The sequence below is a fragment of the Onychomys torridus genome, chromosome 15, assembly GCF_903995425.1.
Source record: "Onychomys torridus chromosome 15, mOncTor1.1, whole genome shotgun sequence".
NCBI lineage: Eukaryota > Metazoa > Chordata > Mammalia > Rodentia > Cricetidae > Onychomys > Onychomys torridus.
This window is the reverse complement of record NC_050457.1, coordinates 4,677,964-4,705,326: the sequence shown is the minus strand read 5'-3', so window position 1 is coordinate 4,705,326 and position 27,363 is coordinate 4,677,964. Positions and strand designations below refer to the sequence as shown.

The 27,363-nt window shown below is 37.8% G+C and overlaps 1 protein-coding gene across 1 annotated transcript in view; it reads right to left on the bottom strand.

Annotated features, from left to right (window-relative positions):
* LOC118596546 (non-histone chromosomal protein HMG-17-like) overlaps positions 1 to 27,147 on the bottom strand; it is a 131,437-nt gene extending 104,290 nt beyond the window's left edge. Inside the window, exon 1 of the mRNA XM_036207474.1 lies at positions 27,072 to 27,147. Coding sequence (XP_036063367.1) covers positions 27,072 to 27,147 — 76 coding nt within the window. The remainder of the gene's footprint in view (positions 1 to 27,071) is intronic.
* Positions 27,148 to 27,363: the final 216 nt, after the last annotated feature.

Below are 27,363 nucleotides of genomic sequence, written 5' to 3'. Positions count from 1 at the left end.
TCCCCACTCCTGCCCCCCCATACTTCCCCCAGCCCCTCCCCCTTTTCCTATCTCCTCCAGGGCCAAGACTCCCCTGGGGATTCATTTAAACCTGGTGGATTCAATACAGGCAGGTCCAGTCCCCTCCTTCCAGGCTGAACAAAGTATCCTTGTATAAGCACAAGGCTCCAAACAGCCAGCTCATGCACTAAGGACAGGTCCTGGTCCCACTGCCTGGGTGCCTCCCAAGCAGATCAAGCTATTCAATTGTCTCACTTATCCAGAGGGCCTGATCCAGTTGGGGGCTCCACAGCCTTTGGTTCATAATTCATGTGCTTTCTTTCGATTGGCTGTTTGTCCCTGTGCTTTTTCCAATCTTGGTCTCAAAAACTCATGCTCTTACAGTCCCTCCTCTTTCTCAAGAATTGGACTCCTGGAGCTCCATCTGGGGCCTGGCAAAGGATCTATGCATACACTTCCATCAGTTATTGGATGAGAGTTCTAGTATGACAGAGTGTTTGGCCATCCTATCACCAGACTAGGTCATCATGAGTGAGGTAACCCAGACTCAAAAAGACAAACATGGTATGTACTCGCTCATAGGAGGATACTAGATGTAAAACAAAGATGACTAGACTGCTATACAACTCCAGGGAGGCTACCTAAAAAACAGGACCATAAGAAAGACACAGGGATTGCCCAATGACAGAGAAATGGATGAGATCTACATGAACAATCTGGACGACAGTGGGAGTAATGAAGGGCAAGATTTGAGGGAAAGAAAGCTTAGGGGAGCAGGAGATCCCAGCTGGATCAAGAACAGAAAGGGAGAACAAGGACTAATAATACCTCCACTGTAGACTACTGGCAGTGGTATACAGTTGTTGAAATTTTCATCTCCTGTTTAATTGCTTTTTCATGGTTTTCTTGACTTTCTTTAAGGAAATTTTTTGGGTTCTTCCAATTTTTTGTTTGTCTTTTCCTCAATTTCGTTAAAGGAATTTCTCATTTCTTCTTTAAAGGCCTCTGTCATCTTCATAAAGTTATTTTTAAGGTCACTTTCTTCTATTTCTTCTATTTTGTGATGTTCAGGCCTTCCTGTTGTAGAATCACTAGGTTCTGGTCATGCTATTTTGCTCTTTACATTGTTGTATGTATTTTTGCACTGGCATCTACCCATCTCTTCCTCCAATAGATGCAAGAAGTGTCTGTGTCTGAGGGAGCTGCTCTTGGTCCAATCTGTGCTTGCTGTGTCTGTCTCTTGGTCTAATATTAACTCTTGGTCTAAGTGGATCTGGTGGATTCTGTGTCTCAGGAAGCCATTGAGGTCCCAGGGGGATGGGTAGGTTTGTGGTGGACTGCAGGCTTTGATGGGTGGGGGGAACCTGCCTGCAGGAGTCTTCCCTGATGGCTGACACCTGGGACAGTGATGGATGTGTGTTGAGGGCACAAGTTGTGCCCTAGTGCCTAAGTCTTAAAGGCAAGACTCTCTGGGTGGGATATCAAAAATTAATTTAAAAGATAAAGTGATGATAGCCTAAATTGCTTTGAAAGTCTGAATACAGACCTCTGGGACCTAGGCCCTGGGACACAATCCATGCTTCCCAACCCCCACCCATCACTGTCCCAGCTGCCAGTCAGCAAAGAAGACTCCTGTGGGCAGGCTTCCCCACCAACAACCCACATCAGACCCTGTGATCTACAAAACTCACTCCTTACCCCAAACCTACCCATCCTCTGCAACCTCAGCAGTTTCCTGAGACACAGAATCTGTCAGCTCAGATTGAACCAAGAAGTTATTGACTCTTCTCCCATCCAGAGCTGGTGGTCCAAAGAAAAATCTCACTACATATAACTGTAATTGTAACTATAGATATAACTGTAACTTATATTATATTATATTAATTATATATAAAATATTATATATATAATATTTCTGGGTTATAATCATAAATATTATTATGACCTAAATTAAGAATATTTTAAACATTTAAAAACTATGTAGAAAACATTCCAACTTGGAACCAACAAAGCAAATTAAAACACATGCACTTATTCTGAAAGAATTCATACAACATTTTTGACTATATTCTCCCCTAACTTTTCCCAATTTCATCCTCCACCTCCTCAAACTGCTGTAATTTCATTTCCTCTGTTTTTTCAAGCCACCAAGTCCAACTTATGGTGTACTCATGTACACCTAGTTGAAGTGAGGATATTGTCTAGAGCATGTAGCACCTAACAAGGGTCATACAAAAACAAACAAACAAACAAACAAACAAATAAACAAAACCACTAGCTCTCACTTTGCCAGAAGCCATCTATTCTCCAAAACTCTTCAGTTAGAGGTGGATATTCCAGAGACCCATCTGACCCTTGCTAGGATATTGGCTGGCTTGACCTTCTGCAAGTCTCGTGCAGAAACCAAGTTGTTGTGAGTTTTAATTGCCTAGGTGATAGTACTTCCTGAATTCTTCTTGTCTCTGTGATGAAAAGCCAGTGATTTAATGCTGTGAAGAAACAAAAGCCACTGTCCTTGGTGGATGCTGTTCATGTACTGGTGGCAAGAAAATTCCTCTGCGCCTTTCCACTAAGTCATGGCTTGTCCCTGGCTCCTGGGATCTGGATCCACCTCTGAGATATGTGATCTGTAGTGGTAGGAAGGAGAATCCCAGGCACACACCTGGCAGGTAAAAAGCCATAAAGAAGTGACGTCATTTATACGCCTGAGGAGACACAAAGAAGTATGCGTGGCTGAAAATTTGGTGAAATGGTCATCAGAGAGGTCACCTGGGTGGGTGTCTATGTTGCCTTGTGAGACCTTTTCCCCTTGTCCTAAGCCCACCAAGCCATTTACCCTCTGTGAACTTCTGGACAACAGCTGTATCTTATGGGCTGGAGACATGACTCAGCCATTGAAGGAAAGGCTCACTCATTTCTTATTAAAAACACACATTAGAACATGGGGGATATGTATTAAAGGAGATATATGGGGATCTGGAGAATAAAATGGGGATAAATATCATAGTTTGTTATACACATACATGAAACTCTCAAGAATATAGAAAAATTTAAAACATTAAAGCAACAGTAACAACAGACAACCATGATTTTAATGTTTTCTTTCTTGGTTCCACTGTGTGGACTAATGTATAGCAATGGAAGAATTATGCTTTCTCTTTCTGTTAGCAAGTGGACCATTTTCTCAGCCCCAGCTGAGAATGGTTTAAACCATTTCTAATGGTGCCTACCTCTTACAATGAAAGATGCTTTACACTGTATCCTAAAAATACTGGCAAGAGGGATATTCTTTCACAGATTTCATATCAATAGTATTCCTAATATACATCTGGACAAAAAAATCAACTTACATTATTAATATAGTTGTAAAATGTTCAAAGGGAGGGAAGTATATCCACTATCTAAAAAAAAAGAAAACATGAAAATATTTTGTATCTTTGATGATTGAGTAAACTTTTATATTTATACTTTAAATGAGTTACTTGAATGTCATTCTTAAAGAATGAACTCACTGACATGTAGCATGAATCTTAAAAAGTTCTTATTAATAAAATCAAACCTGAGGCCAGTTATAGGGGTGAATGGTGGAAGATCAGAGAGACAGAACAGTCCACAGCTTCCTCACCTCGGCAATTCCTCAGCCGATCCTGTTTCCTCAGACTGGAAACTTCTATGTCCTTATCACAATGGCTCTCAGCTGAACTGCTGCTCAAAAGCCTGAATGCTTAACCAGCCAAATGCTTCTAGTTTCTGGTCTTCACACCTTATATATCTTTCTGTTTTTACCATCATTCCCTGGGATTAAAGGCTCACTTCTTGGGATTAAAGGCGTGTGTCACCACACCTGGCTGTTTCCAATGTGGCCTTAAACTCACAGAGATCCAGAGGGATTTCTGCCTCTGGAATGATAGGATTAAAGGCGTGAGTGCCACCACTTTCTAGCCTCTGTATCTAGTGGCTGTCTGTTCTCTGACCCCAGATAAATTTATTAGGGTGCACAATATTTTGAGGAACACAATACCACCACACTGACACTTTTTTTGCAAAGGTGTTCTATAATCTTTAAGGTATACATGTATCTCATCCTACTTATCGGCTGTGAATTCAATGTGACCAGCTGCCTCCACAAAGCTCTATGCTTCTTCACAATGATGGACTATACTGGCAAATTCACTAACTGTTAATTTGTCACCAGCACTAGAATGTGAACATGTGACTCTTCTGAAGAAGAATTGAAGCTTGCAATGTGTCCCTAAAGAAAGTTTAAAAGACACGTAAACCAGCAGTGAATATAAAATACAACTGAATCTCAAAAACACAGACAGCATGTAGGGTGGTCCCCATACTATTCATATTATCATGTAACATAACATAGATACAAAAACAAAAAACAAAAAACACAAAACACAAAACAAACAAAAAAACTAAGTAGGACTTTGCCTCGAAATTCAGCTTTAACCAAAGTCAACTTCGTGGTTGGTGCAGGCAAATTATCTGTACTGTTTATTTGATCTGAACAGACTCCAATAAATAGTTCTAAACAAATGGTCACACTTGGCCCTGTTTAAATTTAGTGTAAGGGGTACAACAGATAATAGAAATGAAATGGTGTTTGTTAAGAGAGGGTGGGATGACAATAATCAGAATGCTCCCATATACATGTATGAAATTGTCAAAGAAGAAATTTAATGAAAGATTTTTAAAAATTTTATTTTTAAACAGTGTACTTAAAAAAACAAGAAAAACTGTCTCATGATTATTAAACACAGAACATGGTAGCTTGCCTCAAAAGTGACCCAAATAATTATCTATGGTATTTATACCCCCATAGAGTACCCCATTTTGAGTCAGACTAACCTGTGTAACCAAAAGAATTGAGAGAATGAATGTGTAGTTTCCGAAACAAAGTAGTTGAAGGGTGTTGAAATGTTCCTTTCTCATAAGCTCATGCTGAGGGGAGCCAAATACTCTCTCATAAGGACACTGAAACCGTGTTGGTCTCTTGCCAGAATTCAGCAGCAGCAGCAAACTCTGAAAATGGAGGTGTATCCTTGAGATTCCATTATGTTCTCAGATGACTGCAACCCCTAACTAACTTCAGAATTATGAGACACCCTGTAATTCCTAATATCTTCAATGTGTCTGAATCTAGAATCACCTACAATATAAAACTTCCATGTCTGTGAGGTAGTTTCTAGACTAGGTGAACTGAGATGAAACAACTCACCTAAGTAGATGGAATAAAAAGAAGAGACCCAGCTCAGCACTCATCATTCTGCTTCCTAACTGGATGAGGTGTGCTCAGCGAGGTCCTTCTACTGTGCTTGTGTATTCCCCCACAAATAATGTACTCTACCCTCAAGCTGTACAAACCCCTCCTCCCTAAAAATAACCCTCTTTTTTATTAGTTTAACAAAAAAGTGAATTATAAGTCATAGTGTTGGAAATGTTTTATTATACATTGTTCTTAATTATTTTTCTTTCTTAAATGTAAAGTTTTGCGATATCTGTCTATCAACCTATATTGGTTAAATATCTTTTCTAATTATAAAATTAAACATGTTATCACCAATAAAATTGCTAGAAAAAATAGTTGTAATAATAAGTTGGAATAGTTTGGGTTTGAATAAAAAATGCCAACATGTTAGTTTACTGTGTAGTCTTCTGCTCAGTTGCCATTAAATGCATTTAAAATCTTTGTAAGAAGTTAGAGACCTTAATACATAGTTTCTTCACACATAATCATCCTTGAAGGACAAACAGGATCCATTGCTATGGATACATGAAAGAATTTTAATTATTTTTCTGTTTTTATGCACACCTCCTTGAAAATATATTTTTCTGTTTGCTTTTTTCTAAATTGAAGTTATATTGTAGGGACATGTTTGATTTCATTTTGCATGAAATATCTAAGTTTATAAATCCTTTCCTCTGGTGCTTTTGATATCTCTGAATTCAAATTAATGTGATTTAACTACATAGTTCTAAATAGACAGCAACTCTGAGGAAAACACAGATACAAAAGTTTTTACCTCCCCAGGCTGATGGCTCATCTATCAGAACACACTGGGTCCCTGGTGTGGCATGATAACACTCAACTTCATTCCTGCTTCAAAAGAAATGCCTCTCTACAAATTGGTCATGTAACACTTGATCATTCACAATGGAGAGGCCACTTTAAACCACAGTAATACACCCAAGAGAGTCATGGTTTCTACCCAAAAATCACAATAGGATTTTATAGTCATTTCAGGCACCAGAGGGAATAACTTCTTCCCAGAGAAATGCTTCAAAATGAAGTAACATGTTCCAGAAGGAACAAAATATCTTCTTAGAATGAAGAAGCAAATTGGTTTGTTACAAGAACAGCCATGTTCTTCCAAAACTATTGTGGCAGACTGAACTTATTTTATTTTCCTCACCTTAAATAATCACCACTTTTAAAGTCAATGACATTGTGTGAAATATTTCAAAACCTTAAAACATAAAATACTTTATTCATGGGCTTGAATAATTCTTTTTTTTTAATTTAATGTAACATTGAAGTAGAACATCTAGCTCCCATGAAAAGAATATTATAGGATAATCCAAAGATATAAAGCTATTTCTACCTTCATAATTGTGTGAGATATTTGAATCAGGTCTAAGAAACATGAGGAACTGGAGTTCCAGCATCTTGAAATGAGTCTTGACCTACAGAAATTCAAAGCTGAATGTGTAAGATTCTCTTGGGAATGTTCCTTAGAACATAATTGAAATCGCGTGTTAGGTACCCTTTTACATGGAAGTGGCCAGACAGAAGACAAACTAAAAATATAGATAAAATGAACTTCAGGTGATTTTGGACCATGTCAAACAGTCAAGGCTTATTTAGGAATTCACTGACTAAAGAATAGCATATTTCCCTCTGTGGTCACAGGAAATTCTGAACTGCCAGTAATTCCAGTATCACAACCAACCCTTGCCATTGGTAAATCTTCAACACCCTCTGAAAGTGTATTCAGGCTTAGTAGATAAGGGTACCATGACTGCATATAATAATTTGCATGCTGGACTACCATTTCCCATGATCTGGCATGTAATTTGCCATTAATGGCATGTTGTACATTAATTATAAAAAGTTTTTTTCGTATTTTTAAACAAGTAAAATAATGTTGTATCTATTGATTGAAAATATGTGTAACTCTGTACTTCATCATTTCTACCCTTGATTTTAAAGTCATTAACACTCTAAAGAAGGTATCATGTAGTTAACAGCACAATAACAATCAGTATAACATGTTTCTTTTTCTTTTTTTTTTTTTTTTTGGTTTTTCGAGACGGTTTCTCTGTGTGGAACTCGCTTTGGAGACCAGGCTGGCCTCAAATTCACAGAGATCCACCTGGCTCTGCCTCCCAAGTGCTGGGATTAAAGGCATGCACCACCACCGCCTGGCACATGTTTCTTTTTCAGCACCAAAAAAATTGTTCCACAATGACAATAAGTATAATCTTATAATGAATGAACAAAGCATATAGAAAAAGGTTGTATATATGTTATTATATTCTCTATTGTAAGACATAAATTATCTATCAAGAAAATATATTGAAGTAAAATCTATTGTAAACTAATAATTATCTTTTTAAAATATTTGAGATTATAATATAATTATATTTCTTTTTCTTTTCCTCCTTCTAAACCCTTCCATATATATCTAACTGATATTAAAATTCATGACCTCTTTTTTCATTAATTGTTATTTGTGTGTGTGTGTGTATGTGTATACTCTAATCTCCAAACTATAATCTGCTCAATCTGTATAGTGCTGCTTGTGTGTACATTCTCACAACTGACCATTTGGTATTGGATAACTAATTGGTATGCTGTTCTTGGTGAAAAAGTCATAAGGAATCATATTTTAAGTTATTATCTAAGAATACTATACCACACAATTTTGTGTCTAATTATACATATATTGTTTAAATTAACATTTCTCATCTGGGCAGTTCTTAATCTTTCCAGGAGCCAAAAGGCATCTGTCTTAGTTAGTGTTTCTATTGCTGTGAAGAGACACTATAACTGCAGCAACTCTTATAAAGGAAAACATTCAGTTGGGGCTGGCTTACAATTCAGAGGTTTATTCCATTGTCACATTATGAAACATGGCAGTATGCAGGCAGTCATGATGCTGGAGAAGGTGCTGAGAGTTCTATTCCTTGATCTGCAGGTGAGAGGAAGTGAACTATATGCCACACTGAATGTAGTTTGAGCATAGGAGACCTCAAACCCACCCCCACAGTGACACACTTCCTCCAACAAGGCCACACCTACTCCAACAAAGTCACACCTCCCATTTTCTTTGGGGGACATTTTCTTTCAAACAATCACAGCACCTAACAAAACATGAACAGCAGTTATGAGAAGTCCTCTTTTAAGTTGTTGACCAGGGCTGTCCTAAGGACTTCCAAAACATTATAACCTGTTTATTTCTCTTGTTTGCCTCTTCTCCCCACCCCACAAGGTGGAAAGTAAGTCCCTTCCTATTATCATGCACTTTGGAAATAGCAACCAGAATCCACTGATCTGGAAATTACTTGAAAAACCCCTCCCTGCGACAAGCTTGCATAGTATCAGAAGGCATTATGCCAGCTTCCAAAGGAAGAAAGAAACTAACAGTCCTACTTAAGTATGTCTATGATCCACATAAACCACCATCATAGCTCAATAATTCCAAGCGTACAGTATTGATCCACAATTTTTTGAGGTAAACAACAGCTCTCTAATTGGACTTAATAGTTACTTTTGAAAGCAGCTAAAATACTTTAGGTATTTACTGAAATGTGCAAACAACTCATTATCAACAATATCCTTTTAATTTTCAAACTATTGCAAAATGTTGATGCTACTCAGCACTTTAACTAAGACAGAGCAGAAAAGCAGGTGGCCATGATAGGCCTTATTATAAATTGATTAACCATTAATTCTATTTCCTCTTTCTTTCTTTCTTTCTTTCTTTCTTTCTTTCTTTCTCTCTCTCTTTCTTTCTCTCCCTCTCTCTTTCTCTCTTTCTTTCTTTCTTTCTTTCTTCCTTTCTTTTATGTATATGAGTGCTCTATCTGAATATATGCCTGCACACTGGAAGAAGAGATCAGATGCCACAGCAGATGGCTGTGAGCCACCATGTGGTTGCTGGAACTTGAACTCACAACCTCAGGAAGAGAAGCCAGTGCTCTTAGCCACCAAGCCATCTCTCCAGCCCCATCTACTTTCTTTTCATATAACCTAAATTTGAATTTAGAAAATAAAATTTCCTCATGATATAAAGTATCATTTTTATTTTGGAAAATGTAATATTAATGATCTTCTCATATAAATTCAAACATTTATTGAAAATGAAATCCAAAGTTCTATTTATAGTATCAAAATACACATATCATCAGGATAAAATTAAAAATATAGCCACCAATACCTGTGATATTTTAAAGGTTATAACTCACTAATTTAAGAATGTTTTATATTAGCAAATAGTCATGTACATAAATGAACACCTATATGAATATTCTTTTCTCTTAATATTGAAAAACTTACAAAGATAGCTGATGCATCCAGGTACAGTGATTTTAATAAATACAATGTAATCTATTCATATGACTGAAAGCATTCATTCTGTAAAAAATGCCATTAGTAACACAAGCAATGCCCATCATTGAACACGGAAGCAGTCAATGGCTGAATAATAGTTGTCAGTCCTTTGATAGTAATATTTGGAGAAATGCAGGTCTTGACTATGTTGCATTAGGAACTGCAATACAAGTTTTCTTCCAGATGTATTTCTTCCTCTGATTAATAATTATACCAAAAATTTGACATGGTGATTTGCACATGCATAGATACTTAAGCATTTTCATTGTGGTTCATTTTAATTTTTATGTTGGCCTTTCATCATTTCTTAGTTCTCATGTAAATTTAAAGCTTCCATTAGAAACAAAATTAAAATATAAATATCACTAAAAATCATACCGTGTGCATTTCAGAGTTTTCTATAGTGAACATATGTATTTTGTTATCATTATAACATAAGAAAAACAAAATGCTCTACAAAACCTTCTCAGTTTCAACAGGTCCCATTGATTGATTGCTTCTCTCAATGTTTGTGCTACTGGTGTTATATTTAGAAAGTGATCTCCAGTGCCAATGCGTTCAAGAGTATTTCCTATTTTCTCTTCTATCGAGTTCAGAGTAATTGGATTTATGTTGAGGTCTTTGATCCACTTGGATTTAAGTTTTGTGCACAGTGACAGATATGGATCTATTTGCAGCCTTCTACACATTGACATCCAGTTATGCCAGCACCATTTGTTGAGGATGCTTTCTTTTTTCCATTGTACATTCTTGGCTTCTTTGTCAAAAATTATATGTTCATAGGTGTGCAGGTTAATGTCAGGGTCTTCAATTCAATTCCATTAGTCCAGATGTCGGTTTTTATGCCAATACCAAGCTGTTTTTATTATGGTGGCTGTATAGTAGAGGTTGAGGTCGGGGATCGTGATGCCTCCAGAGGTTGTTTTATTGTACAGGATTCTTTTGGCTATCCTGGGTTTTTTGTTTTTCCATATGAAGTTAAGTATTATTCTTTCCAGATCTGTGAAGAATTATGTTGGTAATTTGATGGGGATTGCATTGAATCTGTAGATTGCTTTTGGTAAGATTACCATTTTTACTATGTTAATCCTGCCTATCCATGAGCATGGGAGATCTTGCCATTTTCTGACATCTTCAATTTCTTTTTTCAGGGACTTAAATTTCTTGTCATATAGGTCCTTCACATGCTTAGTTAGAGTAACCCCAAGGTATTTTATATCATTTGTGGCTATTGTAAGGGGTGATGTATCTCTGATTTCCCTCTCAGCCTGTTTGTCTTTTGTATATAGGGGGGTTACTGATTTTTTTTTTGAGTTGATCTTGTATCCTGCTTTGTTGCTGAAGGTTTTTATAAGCTGTATCAGTTCCTAGGTTGAATTTTTGGGGTCACTCATGTATACTATCATGTCATCTGCAAATAGGGAGAGCTTGACTTCTTCCTTTCCAATTTGTATCCCCTTAATCTCTTTGTGTTGTCTTATAGCTCTGGCTAGAAGTTCAAGTACTATATTGAATAAGTATGGGGAGAGGGGACAGCCTTGCCTTGTTCCTGATTTTAGTGGTATTGCTTTGAGTTTCTCTCCATTTAATTTGATGTTGGCTGTTGGCTTGCTGTAGATTGCCTTTATTATGTTTAGGTAGGTTCCCTGTATTCCTGATCACTCCAAGACCTTTATCACAAAGGGGTGTTGGATTTTGTCAAATGCCTTTTCTGCATCTAGTGAGATGATCATGTGGTTTTTTTTTTCTTTGAGTTTGTTTATATGGTGTATTACATTGATGGACTTTGGTATGTTGAACCACACTTGCATCCCTGGGATGAAGCCTACTTGATCATGGTGGATAATTGTTTTGAAAGCAACAGCCTACAGAATGGGAAAAGGTCTTCACCAACCCCACATCTGACAGAGGGCTGATATCCACAATATATAAAGAACTCAAGAAATTAGACATCAAAATGCCCAACAGTCCAATTAAGAAATGGGCTATAGAACTAAACAGAGAATTCTCCACAGAGGAAGTTCAAATGGCTGAAAGACATTTAAGGAATTGCTCAACATCCTTAATTATCTGGGAAATGCAAATCAAAATGACTCTGAGATACCTCCTTACACCTGTCAGAGTGGCTACGATCAAAAACACAGAAGACAACATATGCTAGAAAGGATGTGGAGCAAGGGGAACTCTCCTCCACTGCTGGTGGAATGCAAACTTGTACAGCCACTTTGGAAATCAATATGGTGCTTCCTTAGAAAATTGGGAATCCATCTCCCCCAAGACCCAGCTGTAGCACTCTTGGGCATATACCCAAGGAATGCTCAATCATACCACAAGGGCATTTGCTCAGCTATGTTCATAGCAGCATTGTTTGTAATAGCCAGAACCTGGAAACATCCTAGATGCCCTTCAACTGAAGAATGGATAAAGAAAATATGGTACATATACACAATGGAGTACTACTCAGCAGAGAAAAACAATGACATCATGAGGTTTGCAGGCAAATGGATGGATGTAGAAAAAATCATCCTGAGTGAGGTAACCCAGACTCATAGGAGGATACTAGATGTAAAACATTGATGACTAGACTGCTATACAACTCCAGGAAGGCTACCTAGAAAACAGGACCCTAGGAAAGACCCAGGGATCACCCAATGACAGAGAATTGGATGAGATCTACATGAACATCCTAGACGAGTGTGGGAGTAATGAAGGGCAAGATTTGAGGGAAAGAAAGCTTAGGGGAGCAGGAGATCCCAACTGGATCAAGATCAGAAAGGGTGAACGAGGAATAACAAACCATGATAAATGAAGACCACATGAGAACAGGAATAGGCAGAGTGCTCTTGAGGTCCCCAGAAATCCACAATGATATATCCTCTGTAGACTGCTGGCAGTGGTCGAGGGAGGGCCTGATGTGACCTAGTCTGGTGATCAGATGACTAAACACCCTAGCAGTTGTCTTGAATCTCTCATCCAATAACTGAAGGAAGTGGATGCAGAGATCCTCAGCCAGGCCCCAGGTGGAGCTCCTGGTGTCCAACTGTCGAGAAGGAGGAGGGACTGCAAGAGTGTGAATTGTTGAATCCAAGATTGCAAAAAGCACAGGGACAAATAGCCAATCGAATGGAAGCACATGAATTATGAACCAAAGGCTGTGGAGCCCCCAGCTGGATCAGGCCCTCTGGATAAGTGAAACAATTGAATAGCTTGAACTGCTTGGGAGGCATCCAGGTTGTGGGACCAGGACCTGTCCTTAGTGCATGAGCTGGCTGTTTGGAACCTTGGGCTTACACAGGGACACTTTGCTCAGCCTGGAAGGAGGGGACTGGACCTGCCTGTACTGAATCCACCAGGTTTAAATGAATCTCCAGTGGAGTCTTGGTCCTAGAGGAGATGGGAATGGAGGGGAGGGTCTGGGGGGAAGGTGGGGGCGGGAGGGGGGAGGACAGGGGAACCCATGGCTGAAATAAATAAATAAACAAACAAATAAATAAAAGAAAAGAAAATACACAATTTTTTTTAAAAAAAGAAAAACAAGATGGAAAATATACGACAGTGAATAGAGCTTAATAATGAGAGCAACCACCAAATATGAACAGTAATTAAAGACAAACTGATACTTTTATGTGTAATATCCCTTAGCTTATGTAAGAAAATCATGAGCTTGTCATTAGTAGATACAAATTTAATTTTAGGCAGCAAAGGAGTGTTTAAACCAGTATGTATACAGAGCAGAACTTGACATATGCAGGTAGTTCTTGACAACTTATACAAGTCACATGACTTCTTCCTTTCCATCCCTTCCACATTTCTTTTGTTCCTTTCCCATTCTTCCCTTCTCCCATTAGTCTTACTTCGGAGACATTTCATGCTCATATGGAAAGTCACAAACTAAATAAGTGGGTTCATGCTGAACTGGTGACATTTGGCCTGGCAGCACTGACCTGCCCTGAGAGTCAGACCTTCTTCCCAATCTTTGATGTGCTGTGAGGCTAGCATCTAAACACTGAGTACCTAAGTATCAGCTTTTGATTTGTTCTCATAAAAGTAAATTACATACTCCAAATTAGGAGTTGGTATTTATCTATAACCAATCTTGTGAGGTAGTTGGAGGCAATATTTAAGTCCAATGACCAGGAAAAACTCCGCAATCTGTCAGGTTCATTGTGTGTCTAGTAATTTGTCTTTTTGATACTAAGTGTGCGAGACATGTCTAATTTGATATTAAGCTTACAGAGCCCCTGAAAACAGAGTCAGTTGCTATGTGTACTTTGGGAGCTCATTGGTTAACAGCATATGGAAAAAGTTTCTCCTCTTTTTATATGAATATTTAGCAGCTATACAATTTCAGAAATTATTAGAAAACAAAATATCGAGATGCAAACAAAGAGATATAAATTTCTTATAAAGCTCAAGTGTAAATGCATTGTGCTACAAACATATATATTTTCTGTGTTTGTCATGTGTGTGTAATTTTTTTAATGCCATGATTGATATTCTAAAGGAACGGGTAACCTTGAGAATTTTAAGTCAAAGTGGATTTATCTGGAACAGCAGCGTAAAACTCTGCTTTAGAGAAAATTGAGAGCATATGTTCCAGAAGTCAGCTCTAATTTGCAATGAATTGCTTCAGTAAAACCACTTGTATCAGTACTGTTAATCTTAATGGTTACAAGTGACCCATGCTTTAATAATCCAGACCATCAGCTAAGGACAAATCTCTTTTTCTAATTAAGAATGTTTGACCACAAGAGGGAGTTCCTTGTCAACTGTTTACTTATACTTAACAGATCTCACAGGCCGGAACTTACAAAGAAAATACCTTCAAATATACTTAGCCCCATAAATAATTTGATGCTGAGAAGATTATGACAATTTACTTAAATTTGTATCTTTACAAAGTTCCAGAATGAAGTACAATTTATCATGAAATTCTAATTCTAACAGACTAAGAGTTGTTCAGGAATAAAACCATGTTTGAAAGCAGTTCCCAGACTTGTAAAATCTCAGCTCATCATCTTGTTGGTCAGATCCAATGCCGACACACAGACAATGCATTGAGGTCAAAGAGCATGAAGTTATACACCAATTTATTGAAATGGAATATGTAAAGATACATTTGTTTTTATAAATTTATGAATATATTCTATTGAACTTTTTATCACTAATAAGTAAAGTAGAATGTGACTTTGAAGGTACAAACTCAACCAGCATTTTTAAGAAATCAAAAAGCTAATCTTCCAACTAGTAGACTTTTTAGAATACAAATTAAGTCTATTTTCCCTGTGAATAAGTACATGATATAAACAATAACTCAAGAATGTATTAAGACACTAAACATATTTTATTCTACCAAAGTTGTTAATAACTCAGAGCATTTTAATAAAGTGTGCACTGACCACAACTTCAAAGTATCAGCATAACTGAGAAATGATTTTTGTCATATACTATTTCTCAGTGCCTGCTTATAGATTCAAATAAACTTTTCATTTAAAATGCATAATTTTTTCTGAGTATTATTTCTATTAGTTTTATTCCCCAAATGCTGCACCAGTGAATCCTGAACCTCTACTCAACAGCATCCTACTTCATCTTATGAATGCATCAAGAATTGCCTCCATGAAAATGTGTGAACTTTTAGACGTAGGTACCCGGGCAGTACATATTGAGAAAATTAATAAGTGTAACTGTAGTAAATGTAGTAATTTTAGCAAAACTTATTTGGAGAAAATGACTGCATCTCACACATGTTCCTGGTGTGCCTTGATGGCACTGACTATAAATATGGGATACAGAAGAAGAAAATACCAGTAATTCTTTTGGCTGTTCCCTCCCACCCCCTATGGTTCTCAGGATTGTATTATTTTGCACCATTTTTGACATATTTTGCTGCATGAAGTCATGCATTTTTAAGAGCTTTTCTTTCACAGTAACTGGAAATGACAAGTAAAGAAAGCAGATTTCTTTGGTGAGCCAAGTGGTGCCAAGTTCACTAAAAGGATTCTTCCTACCCATTTCCAGTGTGCTCTCTCTCTCTCTCTCTCTCTCTCTCTCTCTCTCTCTCTCTCTGTCTCTCTCTGTCTCTCTCTCTGTCTCTCTCTCTCTCTCTGTCTCTCTCTCTCTCTCTGTTTCTCTCTGTCTCTCTGTCTCTCTCTGTCTCTCTCTCTCTCTCTCACACACACACACACACACACAGAGAGAGAGAGAGAGAGTGAGGGAAAGGACTATGTGTGCCTACACATATTTAAGAGTAGGACATCAAATAGGAGAAAATACAGAGAAAGATGCAAGACACAGAAAATATACATACACTGAACAATGGACAAAAAATAGGTTTGAAATGAACACCTTATAAAAAGGTGTTTAATGATAAATCATTCCTATAAATCAAAAACTAAAGTTAAGATGAAAGTATCCAGAACAAATGGAAAATTTATCTTAATTTCTTCAACAAATGGTTGAGAGATGTACTGTATTATATTCTATGGCAATGAAAAGTGGTTCATTTTCTTTCCATATTTCATTCTGTCCCTTCTCTTTCCTCCTCAATCTGCACATGCTTACTTATGTGCTCTCCCTCTCTCTCTCCCCCCTCCATCTCCTCCCTCCCTCTATCTCCCTCTCCACCAACTCTCTTTTCTCTCTCTAACACATGCAAATATATTCACCCAAATACTTAAACACACACACACACACACACACACACACACACACACACACACACACACCCTTCTTTGGGGTTAATAGCATTGAGATTCTCAGGGGATGTCTTGAAAATATGCCTAGCAGTTAAACTTGGTGAAAACATCTGAGTGTTTTGGTCCCTATGATGCAAAAGATCCAGATGTTTGAAACTATGCCTGCTAATTGACATGTATGTGTGAGTATGTGTGTGTAGGTGTATGTGTACAGTGCATATAACCTTGTGTAGAGATATATGTTCAGGTATATATAACCATTTGTTTAAGTTCCTAAAGTTATTCAGATAAGGCCTTCATCTTTACATATTCTCATTTTGAAATATAACAACTTTTAAAAACTCAATTTATGAAGTTATAGTACATTTATATTTTGAATATTTAATTTTTGAAAGTACCTTATACTATTGACATAGAGTATTCAAAACTGAATAAAAAAGCATACCAGTTGTTTGAAAAGAGCATTCATTATAAACAGGTCCTTTTTCAAAAACTAATCGGTGTCATCAATGGAGAAACAGAGAACTAAGTGACTTTCTCATGGGATCATTTCTTCAGCTCTTTCAAAGTCAGGCCAAAACTCATTCTCAGTTTTTCCATCCAAGAATGGTATTGTGTGTCATAGTAATTATAAAGATGAAAGAGTAAAAGGGAAAATGAATTTAGCCTTGACAGATTATAAGAAATTCATGTCTGTATACATCTTTACAAGAGAGTTGTCCTTTATAATATTTTAATAATGTCTTAGTTTTGCTTTTACTTACAAGTTTTAAATTGCACTAGGCCTAGTAATGTCTTTGTCATTATTATTATGACATTAATAATTTCTAACTCTTTAAAACCAATTTACACAGAGGCATAAAAATTGTTTTCTTAATCAATGTGAATCCCCAAACAATAAAGCATACAACTTCTATAAGTTTTCAAGCCTATTATGATGAATGCTTTTTATATCAAAAGTTTCTTAAATAAATTTCAGCCAGCCCTTCCAACAATGTGGCTTAAAATACAGCAAATATCCACATGCTGCCGCTGGACTGAGGGCTTCAGTTAATACTGCAAAAAGCTATCTTTAATAGCTATTGGTTGCTCAGCAGGACAAGCAAGCCTGGGATTAGAGATAATGATACTTGTTGGAACTGCAGGGAGGCAGAGGAGAAAGCGATCGGCCTCCCTTGGCTTTGTAAAAGCATATTGGAAGAAACTTACATTCAGCCAAACATGATACTAGATGGCGATACACCTGAACATCTAAATGTTTCTTTTTTTCTTTCATGTTGATCTGAGACCACAATCTGAAATTAAATGCAATGTTGAAATACTCAAAAGTCAGAAATCCTCTTGGAAATCTTTCATTTTGGTGCCTCTTTTCTACATCACTGTTGCCATTCTATTTAAGTCCTTGTCATAATAGTGAATATCGGTGCAATCATTCTGTTTCCAGTGTGATTGTCTCACCCCAAGTGCCTATCAAAACTAGTCCAAAATAATTACAGAAGTCATCCAACCTTTCTAACCAGCTGCTGTGGATTTGTTACCCCTTGATTCTGAAACTTGCAAAGCATCCTTTCACATTCAATAAAAACAAGTTCTTTATAAAGGTCCCTTTTGTTCCTTCCTGAAGAGAGCAACTTACTTGCTATTTTCACTTAGACTCTTCTCATAAGGAGCAATCCTTTACAGGCTTTGCCACTAACAATTCTTATACCACAGAGCATTTCCTACAGGTGGAAGAGTGTATGTTCTGCCTATGGAAGCTGCTGACTACTTAAGGAAAATGTCATTTATTCTAGGTGACTTTCTTTCATACATTGTAGATGCATATTTTACTGTTCATTTCTTTATTGGAGTTAATTCAGAGCTCTGATAAAGTTATTAGGCCAATATTAAATATATTTATTTATGGGTATTCTCTCCTCATCACATTTTGTTCATGTACTCAGCATAGGTCATTTTGTAACAAGTTTAATTTAAAGACTGCCTGTGTACTCTATAGCAAGCTCTATGGAACTTATTTTTGAAATGAAGAAGTAATCAAAGTTTGAGTAAACTATTAGAGTGTGTAAACATGGACATTCAGACAAATAACTTATATACTGGTATATGCATCAAACAAATTCATCAATGCTACCTTTGCTGTCTTCTTTTGGCCTCTAATGGCTGCCATGAGCATCCCAGCAATATGGAAGAAGATGGAAGCAGGTGTACACCCCTACTGTTCAATGCTCCTTCTAAGAAATGACCTTATGAAGGTAATTTATTTTGAGCAAAGAAAGAGCTTCTGCTAAGCACTTTCTCAACATTTAAATAATTTTCTTCTTGTTGTCCTTTGGTTCTAGATAGTGTGTAAGCCCCTTTGTTGCCAACCTAAACCACTTCTCTACTTCTTACAGCCTGTCTCCAACCTGCTCATGCCAAAAACCAAAACACACACACCACACACACACCACACACACCACAAATAAATAAATACATAAATAAATAAATGAATGAATGAATGAATAAACACAGCAACAACAACACAGAAAACATTGTTTTCTGCTTCTGACCAGATCGTATGAAAACATCTACAAATGTGTGTGGATACATGCTCTGTAAATATAGAATGCCATCAGAATTACTTAAATGATTATCTTTTTTCAGAGGTATAACTATTTAGATATGAAATAACCTCCAAAAACTCACATATTGAAGCCTCAGCTCCCAGGTTTTGGCACTCCTGGGAGGTAGTTGTGTCACTTGTCATGAGGATGTTACCCTCATCAGTGGGTTGAATCACTGATGTGCTGATTGCTGAACAAGATAGTAGATCACTGGGAATGGCCTTTACAAGATCCCCCTTATTCCTTTCCTTTGTCTTCTGCTTTCTGGTTGTTGTGATGAGTAGCAATCCTCTTTCACATCCTTCTGCTTTGCTGTTCTGAATTGCCACAGAACTAGAAACAATGGAAGAAGATGTGATGATGATACAATGAATGCCCTGAAACTGTGCACTAAAATAAAGTATTCCTCTTTAACTACCACAGGTGTTATGTCCTAGTAATAATGGAAAGCCAGCACACACAAGCAGACCAACAATCTTAATTATCATAATCACCAATTATTGCATTGATTATTCTAATTTCTGTTCTTAGCCATTATTGTATAACAAAACATACATATATACTTACATACTTTCACACAATGTCCTTCTTATTATAATATAAAGTTTGTATATTCTACTGAGAGTTCCGAATATGTGTGCATAGTCACCTTCCCTTAAAAGCCGGTGCCTAGTTCATCATTGTTATTTACAACTGCATCTTTGATCATAGCATTCAGTTGAGGTCTTTTAAGTTACTTGCCAAGCTGTCCCAATGCTGAAGTGGTCTGCCATTCACATACACATAGGAAACTTTGATTTTAGTGTTTCTCTAATACCTACATATTGCCTGTCTCCTTAAGAGTCTACTAGAACTCAAAATTAACACAAATTATAAAATTTATCAAGAGTTCATATGATAAAACATTTTAAAAGAGATTTATTTCAAGTAATTACAAGAAGTTTTTCAAAAATTAAAATCAGCAATTTTTAACAGTATAGTCTTTTATTAAAACCTAACAAAAATACTAAAATAAAGCAAATAGCATATTTCACTAACACACTGAGGCTAAAGTACTAGATTTTGGAAGGAAATAACATTTTTGTTTGTGTTCTTAAACGTCTTTCCCTAGTTGAAATATGGCTGCACGAATCTGAATCCAAATTTGTAATTAAAAATCGCTCCCCTTCTGTGAACTTGTAGTAATGTTTCATCAAAAAGCAGATTATTACAACCAAATTATAAACTCCTAAAAAAGAAGGGGGGCATTATAAATGGAAACACCCACCCAACCTTAAGTACAATATAGCAGTGAAAACAGCATCACGCTAATGACAGTAATCCCACTTGCCTTTGCTGCATTCAGGCAAATGACAATTTTGTACAGATGTGGCACACATTTGCATGGTTAATGGCACCATTTTTTTGTCCTTTTCTTCTCCTCTATAGTATGATCAGCTGTTATGCTTAACATTACAAATTCTATGGGCTGCTCCTAACATTAGTGAAAACATAAGGCTGGTGGTTTCCTTGTCAGTGATTTAACTGAAACATGCATATGCACAGAAAAGCAGGAGGTGTGGGAGGAGGTGGGAGTGGGCAGAGATGGCTGGTGCTTGGCTGGCTTCTCCCCCTTTCAATTTCACTTTCAAATTCAGACAAGTTTTAGTATCTGATAAACCTCAATAATTTCCCTGTTTCAACTACCTGTACAGATTATTCAACTTACGGGACTTGGTAATGGGACTCAGTGGTAGGGTGCATGCCTCATGTGGAGAAGCTTTTGTTTGACTCCCCAACACTGAACAACAAATATGAACAGAATATTCTATGTGCAACTTCAGCTCACACAAAAGTTCTCAAGCTAGATCTGTGTCTGTATCTCCCTCTGTTCTGCTGTAAACATTGCATCTGAGGTCATGGAAGTAATAGATCTGTATTTGAAGGACTTGTATTAATTACTATGAAATTGCAGCAGATAAAAGCACAACTACTCCAAACATAACATATTATTCTTATCATTAGAGATAAACCAATGCTAAAATTTTCAGTTTAAAATAGTAATGGCCACATTAAGGAGCAGATACATTTCTGGTTAAGACAAATCTAATATTCTAATGCTGCAAGGAATGTACTACCTGTTAACTGACAAAGTGAGCAAGACGGAAAGAAAGGCATAAAGAGTTAAGTTTTATATAATGGTGAGCAAAATAAGGGAATTTTTTAAAATATGAGACTGTGATACAATTTATTGATTTTAAAGAATTTTAGGGCCGGGAGGTGGTGGCATATGCCTTTAATCTCAGCACTCGGGAGGCAGAGGCAGGCGGATCTCTGTGAGTTCTAGACCAGCCTGGTCTATAAAGTGAGTTCCAGGAAATGCGCAAAGGTACAGAGAAACCCTGTCTCAGAAAAGAAAGAAAGAAAGAAACAAACAAACAAACAAACAAACAAGGGAGGGAGGGAAGGAAGAAAGGAAGAAAGGAAGAAAGAAAGAAAGAAGTTTAGGAGTCTATTCTCCTTTTCTTTATGAAAATTTAAATATAACATTTCAAATGTTGTATTCTTACCACTATACTTGTAACTTTCAGAATTTCATCGATTATTAAGCCTACACCAGAATCAAAATGACACTTATTCTCAGTTTCACATGTTTATGTTTTCCTGCTCTTTTTCTTCCTTTGTGTTCTTTCCTCCTGTCTCTAACCCCTGCATCCAATACACACTCTTTTCTCACTGCTCAAAAGCAGCTCTCCTTCCAAGTGTGATGCCAAGGTTAGATTGTCTTCTATGAGCTGCACCTTTTCTAATTCATCCTGGGGTGTATTAGACAATTTTATACAACTTCTTGTTCATTTTCTATGTATTTATCTGTTCATATTTATATTTATATTACATATATCTGAATGTACTTCATTCTTAGAAAATCCACTTCATAAACAGATTTCTTGTCTAGTTATTTACACAACTGTAGAATATTATTTTAAGATGTGTTACATTTGCTTATGCTCTGGAACATTTATTTAATAATGCAAAGATGTATTGCATTCTTTTATTTTTGTTTAACTCTGTGAAGCTATGTTTCTTTGCCTGTCTAAAACTCTTGATGGTCTAATAAAGAGCTGAACAGCCAATATTAAGGCAGGAGAAAGGGTAGGTGGGGCTGTCAGGCAGAGAGAATAAATAGGAGAAATCTGGGAAGAAAGAAGAAAGAGAGAGATGGATCAAGGAGGAGGACATTGGGGGCCAGCCACCCAGCCACCTAGCCACCCAGCCACCCAGTTACACAGCCAGCCATGGAGAAAGAGTGAAAGTAAGATTTACAGAAATTTAAAAAAGGAAAAAGCCCAGAGGCAAAAAGTAGATGGGATAATTTAAAGTTAAGAAAAGTTACCTTGCCGGGCGGTGATGGCGGCGCATGCCTTTAATACCAGCACTTGGAAGGCAGAGGCAGGTGGATCTCTGTGAGTTTGAGGCCAGCCTTGTCTCCAAAGCGAGTTCCAGGAAAGGCGTAAAGCTACACAGAGACACCCTGTCTCAAAAAAACAAAAAAAAGAAAAAAAAGAAAGAAAGAAAGAAAGAGAGAGGGAGGGAGGGGGAGAGAGAGAAGGAGGGAAGGAGAGAGAGAGAGAGAGAGAGAGAGAGAGAGAGAGAGAGAGAGAGAAAGAAAAGAAAAGAAAAGAAAAGAAAAGAAAAGAAAAGAAAAGAAAAGAAAAGAAAAGAAAAAGCTGGCTAGAAAGAAGTTAAGACGAGCCTGAACGTTCATAATTAAGAATAAACCTCCATGTGTGATTTACTTGGGAGTTGGGTTGTGGGCCCCCAAAAGGGCCAAGAGTAAGAGATAAAACAACCAACAACACACAACAGAGTTTTTTTTATTGTGTTCAGAAGAAACATGTGATGTATTAAAGGCCATTATGCTCATAAACTTCAATCCCCCTTAACCAATGGAAACACCACACATGTACTTTAAGTACATTCCAACATAGTGCCTTTCATTCCTTATGGAAAGGTTTTTACGGTATCCTACAGGTTTTTACAAATAAGAGAGTGACAACGAAGTCAGTGATGGAGGAGAAAGCTCAGGTATATAGCCTGGGTGGAGAATTATAATGACACAGGGAAGGTCAGCAAAAGTCATCCATTAAGGAAAGCCACCAGTGACCAAGGACATAGTTATGGCATTTGCTACACAAATGAAATTCAAAGAATAGAGTTTAAAAAATATGTATTTCTAACTTAGTCTTAACTGACACATAAAATACATAGTAAGTAAACATTTTAATGGAATGTTATATAATATTTTGATTGGTGTACACATTACATATAGAATGTTTATGTCAGCTTAACCATTTATTTCACTGACATTCCTTTGTGGTGAAAACCCTTAAAATAATTCCATGGGAGGCCTGCCCATTTCTAAGTTGATATAGAGGAGAGGTGGATTAGGAGGGGGAGGAAGGGGAGGTTGTAGTTGAGATGTGAAATAAATAAATTAATAAAAATAAAGAAAGAATAATTCCTTCAATACTCTTAAATACATAGTATTTTACTGTTATCTCCAGACACTATAGAATATCATTCTAGAATAACTTAAAACAGTCCTTTAATTACACGTGTTTTGCCTGTGTGTATGTCCTTTCACCATGTGTGTTCAGTCCCCATGGAGTCCAGAAGGAGTTACAGACACCTGCAACAACCATGTGAGAGCAACTTTTGGCTCTCTGAAAACAACAGTTGTTGTTCTTAACTACTGAGCCATATCTCCAGCCCACACTGGAACTTTTTGCTCTTACTTGTGACTTAGTACCTACTGGTCAACTTTCCCCACTGCTCACCCCTTCTATGCGCCTCAGCCCTTGACATCTCCCATTCTGCTTTCAACTTTGGTGACAGTTGTAATAAATGATCTGTATAATGATAAAGCAGTGTAGTTGCCAGGAAGCAGTGACATATATAATATGTGATGTGAAGGATGGATTATTGCTAGATAATTGGAATTTCTAACTCATTTCGGGGCCATAATAACAAGGAAATAGAATGCGGGAAATGGGAAAAAAAATCAAGGATATCCACTGGAGTAAAAAATGAGAATGTTTTACAACAATAACACAAAACTTTGGACACTGGCCCAGGTGTGGTGGCACACAACTTTAACCCAAGTGCTCTTGAGGCAAAGTCAGGAGGATCTAGTGAGTTCCTGAACAGCTGGGACTACATGGAGAAGCCATGTCTCAAAAACAAACAAAAAGAAACAAACAAACAAAAAAACTGGAGGCACTGGAACCAATGAGAAGGAAGGTTTAACCAAGGAGGATAAACAAGATTTGCTTATTAATTAATTAATCTATTATATTTAAGGAAAGAGTATGAAGCTAAGAGGGGAGAGAAATATCAATTAAGATCAAACACAGAAGATAGATATAAAGTCAGAATTTTCGTGAAAGTAACTTAAAATGTGTCAAGTGGCCAAGCTAACCAGCATGGTACGCAGAGAAAGCCTGCTTTGGTAGGCTGATATCTCTTCCTAATACCACCCTTTTCTGCTGGCATCAAACAGACTTCTTTCAGACATTACTTATATGTCCTCAGACTCAGAAAAGCAGCTAGGAAGTTCCTGTAGGAGTTTCATGTATTTTATAAGTAGCAAAGGAATACTACACTTATGTGTTGAGAAATAAAAGCCATGCCTTTACAATAGCCTCTTCATAGATGTTTACAGCAGCTGCACTGCTACGATGTGGGTTAATTTAGAAAAATAAAATATTGTTGATACATTCAGCAGCTTATATATTTCTGCCATGAGTTGTGCTTTAGTGGAGGAATATGTTTCAAATATGTAGAATGTGTAATTCCATTTGAAATACTCTTGAAGATGAAGTTCTGGAGATAATGATTGATATGGGTTAAATATATATGTTTATAGTAACAGGATGCTGTTATTATAAAGAGAGAAAATGAAGATCGACGGTGATGAAGCTAATCAGAATGATTTGATTGGAAACTGTTGTTTGAGAGCTTCTCTCCAGGTGCCACCAAGCCCCTGCGGAACCACAACCCATGTATAAAATAATCACTCAGACACTTATATTATTTATAAACTGTATGGCCGTGGCAGGCTTCTTGTTATCTACTTCTTCTATCTTAAATCACTCTCGTGGCTTAACTGTACTTTACATATCTCTTGTCATGGTGGTGGCTGGCAGTATCTCTCTCTGCTTTCGCCTTCCATTTCCCAGAATTCTCTCTGCTTGTCCCACCTATACTTCCTGCCTGGCTACTGGCCAACCAGTGTTTTATTTTAACCAATCAGAGCAAGACATTTGACATACTTGAACATCCCACAGCAGGAAACAAGCGTTTCATTTCTGGAAATCTATTACAATAAAAGACGAAAAAAGTACATGAAAGTGACATTGGGATTTAATTATAATAAATTGCTTAAGTTTGTTTGTTTGTGTGAACTATGTAATGTCTGTTGGCATTCAGGCCAGCCCCTTGGGGACCTGCCCTCCTGACGTCATCTCATGTAAAGCCCACTTCAACAGGGAAAAACCCTTCCCCTTCTTCTTCCTCTCTCCCTCTCTCTTTTTACAAAGCTGTGAGCACCTCTGCTCTCCTTTCTCTCCCTCTCTCTTTCCCTCTCTTTCTTTCTCTATTCCCTCTCCCCTTCCCCTTTAATAATAAAACTTCCCATGTGGATGCCATGCCTGCATGGTGCGAGTAACTTCCACCGTGCCGCTTGGCCACTGCTCACATGGCATGTCTCCTCCGCTCAAACCTGGCTCTTGAATGCCCTTTCACAACTTTGGTGCTGCGTGACTCAGCAAGCCCTCCTAGCATTTTCTCCCACCTGAGGGCAGTCTGAGAAATGCTGGGACCCTGTATTTTCCAACGCTGCCACTTTTCCTACTGGAGGATCGGAGGTGGGGTGGGGGATCCTTCATCCTATCAATAAGCCCCTCACTTCTGGCCATTTTCCTTGAGTCTTGACTGTTGTTTCTTGCCTTTCAGCCTTGCCCCAAAGCCCCAGTACTGAGCATCTACATGTCTCGGTCTCTGTCCTCTGGCACCTGTTCCCGCGTAACGACATAAGGAACTGCTTGCCCCCACTCACCCTATGCCCCTAGATCCTTGGATGACAATCTCCTGACTAGCCTGAGCTGTCTTAGGTCCTTGTTGACCCTCTGGGACACTGGACTTCAATCTGTTGGACCTTCTACCTCACTCAATGAAAATGAGCCTGCCACTAAACCTCTAATGCCCCTTATCTTTGCAACTTCTGCCAGAGATCCATGTCCTGTTCGCTCTCCTATCCCAACTCTAGCCTGCTGGATTCTTTCCTTATCACCCGCTCCCTCATGCTTTCATTCAAAGGGTCTCATACTGTTCTGTCTCTGTTTGCTCTCTGTTTCCCACTCTTCTCCTCCCTCGGCAGCTGCTGTCACTACCAAGACTCACTCAGGTCTATGGTTTGGTCTCTACCATGCTGCAGACCAGGGATTCCTTCTTTCCCACCCGGCTGCAATACTACTGTTTCCCAGTTTTCTCCACCCTAGATGTAAATATGTGAGTGGCATGGCCACGTGACTGTGTTTCTGAATGATTTTTGAACACTTGAGATTCTGCGTTCTGTATCTGTTGTTTACAAAAACAAAAATAAAACACAAACAAACAAACAAAAAAAAAAAACAACAAAAAAAAAAACAACCAAATGGTCAGGTGCCAGAGGGCAATTATATAGCCAGGTACCATCTTGACTATACATCATATGGCCTCATTTCCAATAGGACTCCACCATCTTTACTAAGGCCAGCCAGAAGTCACTTCCTATCCTTGACTCAAACACAGGTGGGATCTGGTCCCAGGCCAGGAAAGCTCAGCTGGGTGCCACACATTTTTATTGTTTTACATGGCCTAGGACTCTCTGGCTCCTGCAGGCTCTGGTAGTGGCCTGGTGCTCCTCCAGGGCCTCACAAGCGCTCTCAAGGGCAAGGGGCCCACAGATCCCAGCAGACCTTGAGTGCCAGTGGGTGGGGCTTCTCCCATACTGGGGTCTGATGGCTACACCGGAATACTTCAGAGGTTCTGAAAAAGTCTTCCTTGCCTTGTTGAAAAAGTTAGCTATTTCTAAAAAATGTTTTCTGGTATATACATAAGTTTTGTTACAAGCATGAACTTGAAACACAAATGTTTTGGAGATTTTTGCTCTCTCTATTGCCGACAGCAGCCAGCCACCACCCATCGCTGCGTTGGCTACATTCAGATTAGCACAAGTTTATGTCCTATTACAAAATAAGAATTCATATAAGCTTCAGAGGATCAAAAAAATCATGAATCTTAGACATCTCACAGAGGTTAAAAAACAAAACAAAAACAAACAAACACCCCCCCCTACACACACACACACACACACACACACACACACACACAAGCAAACAAACAAAACAAAAACAAACAA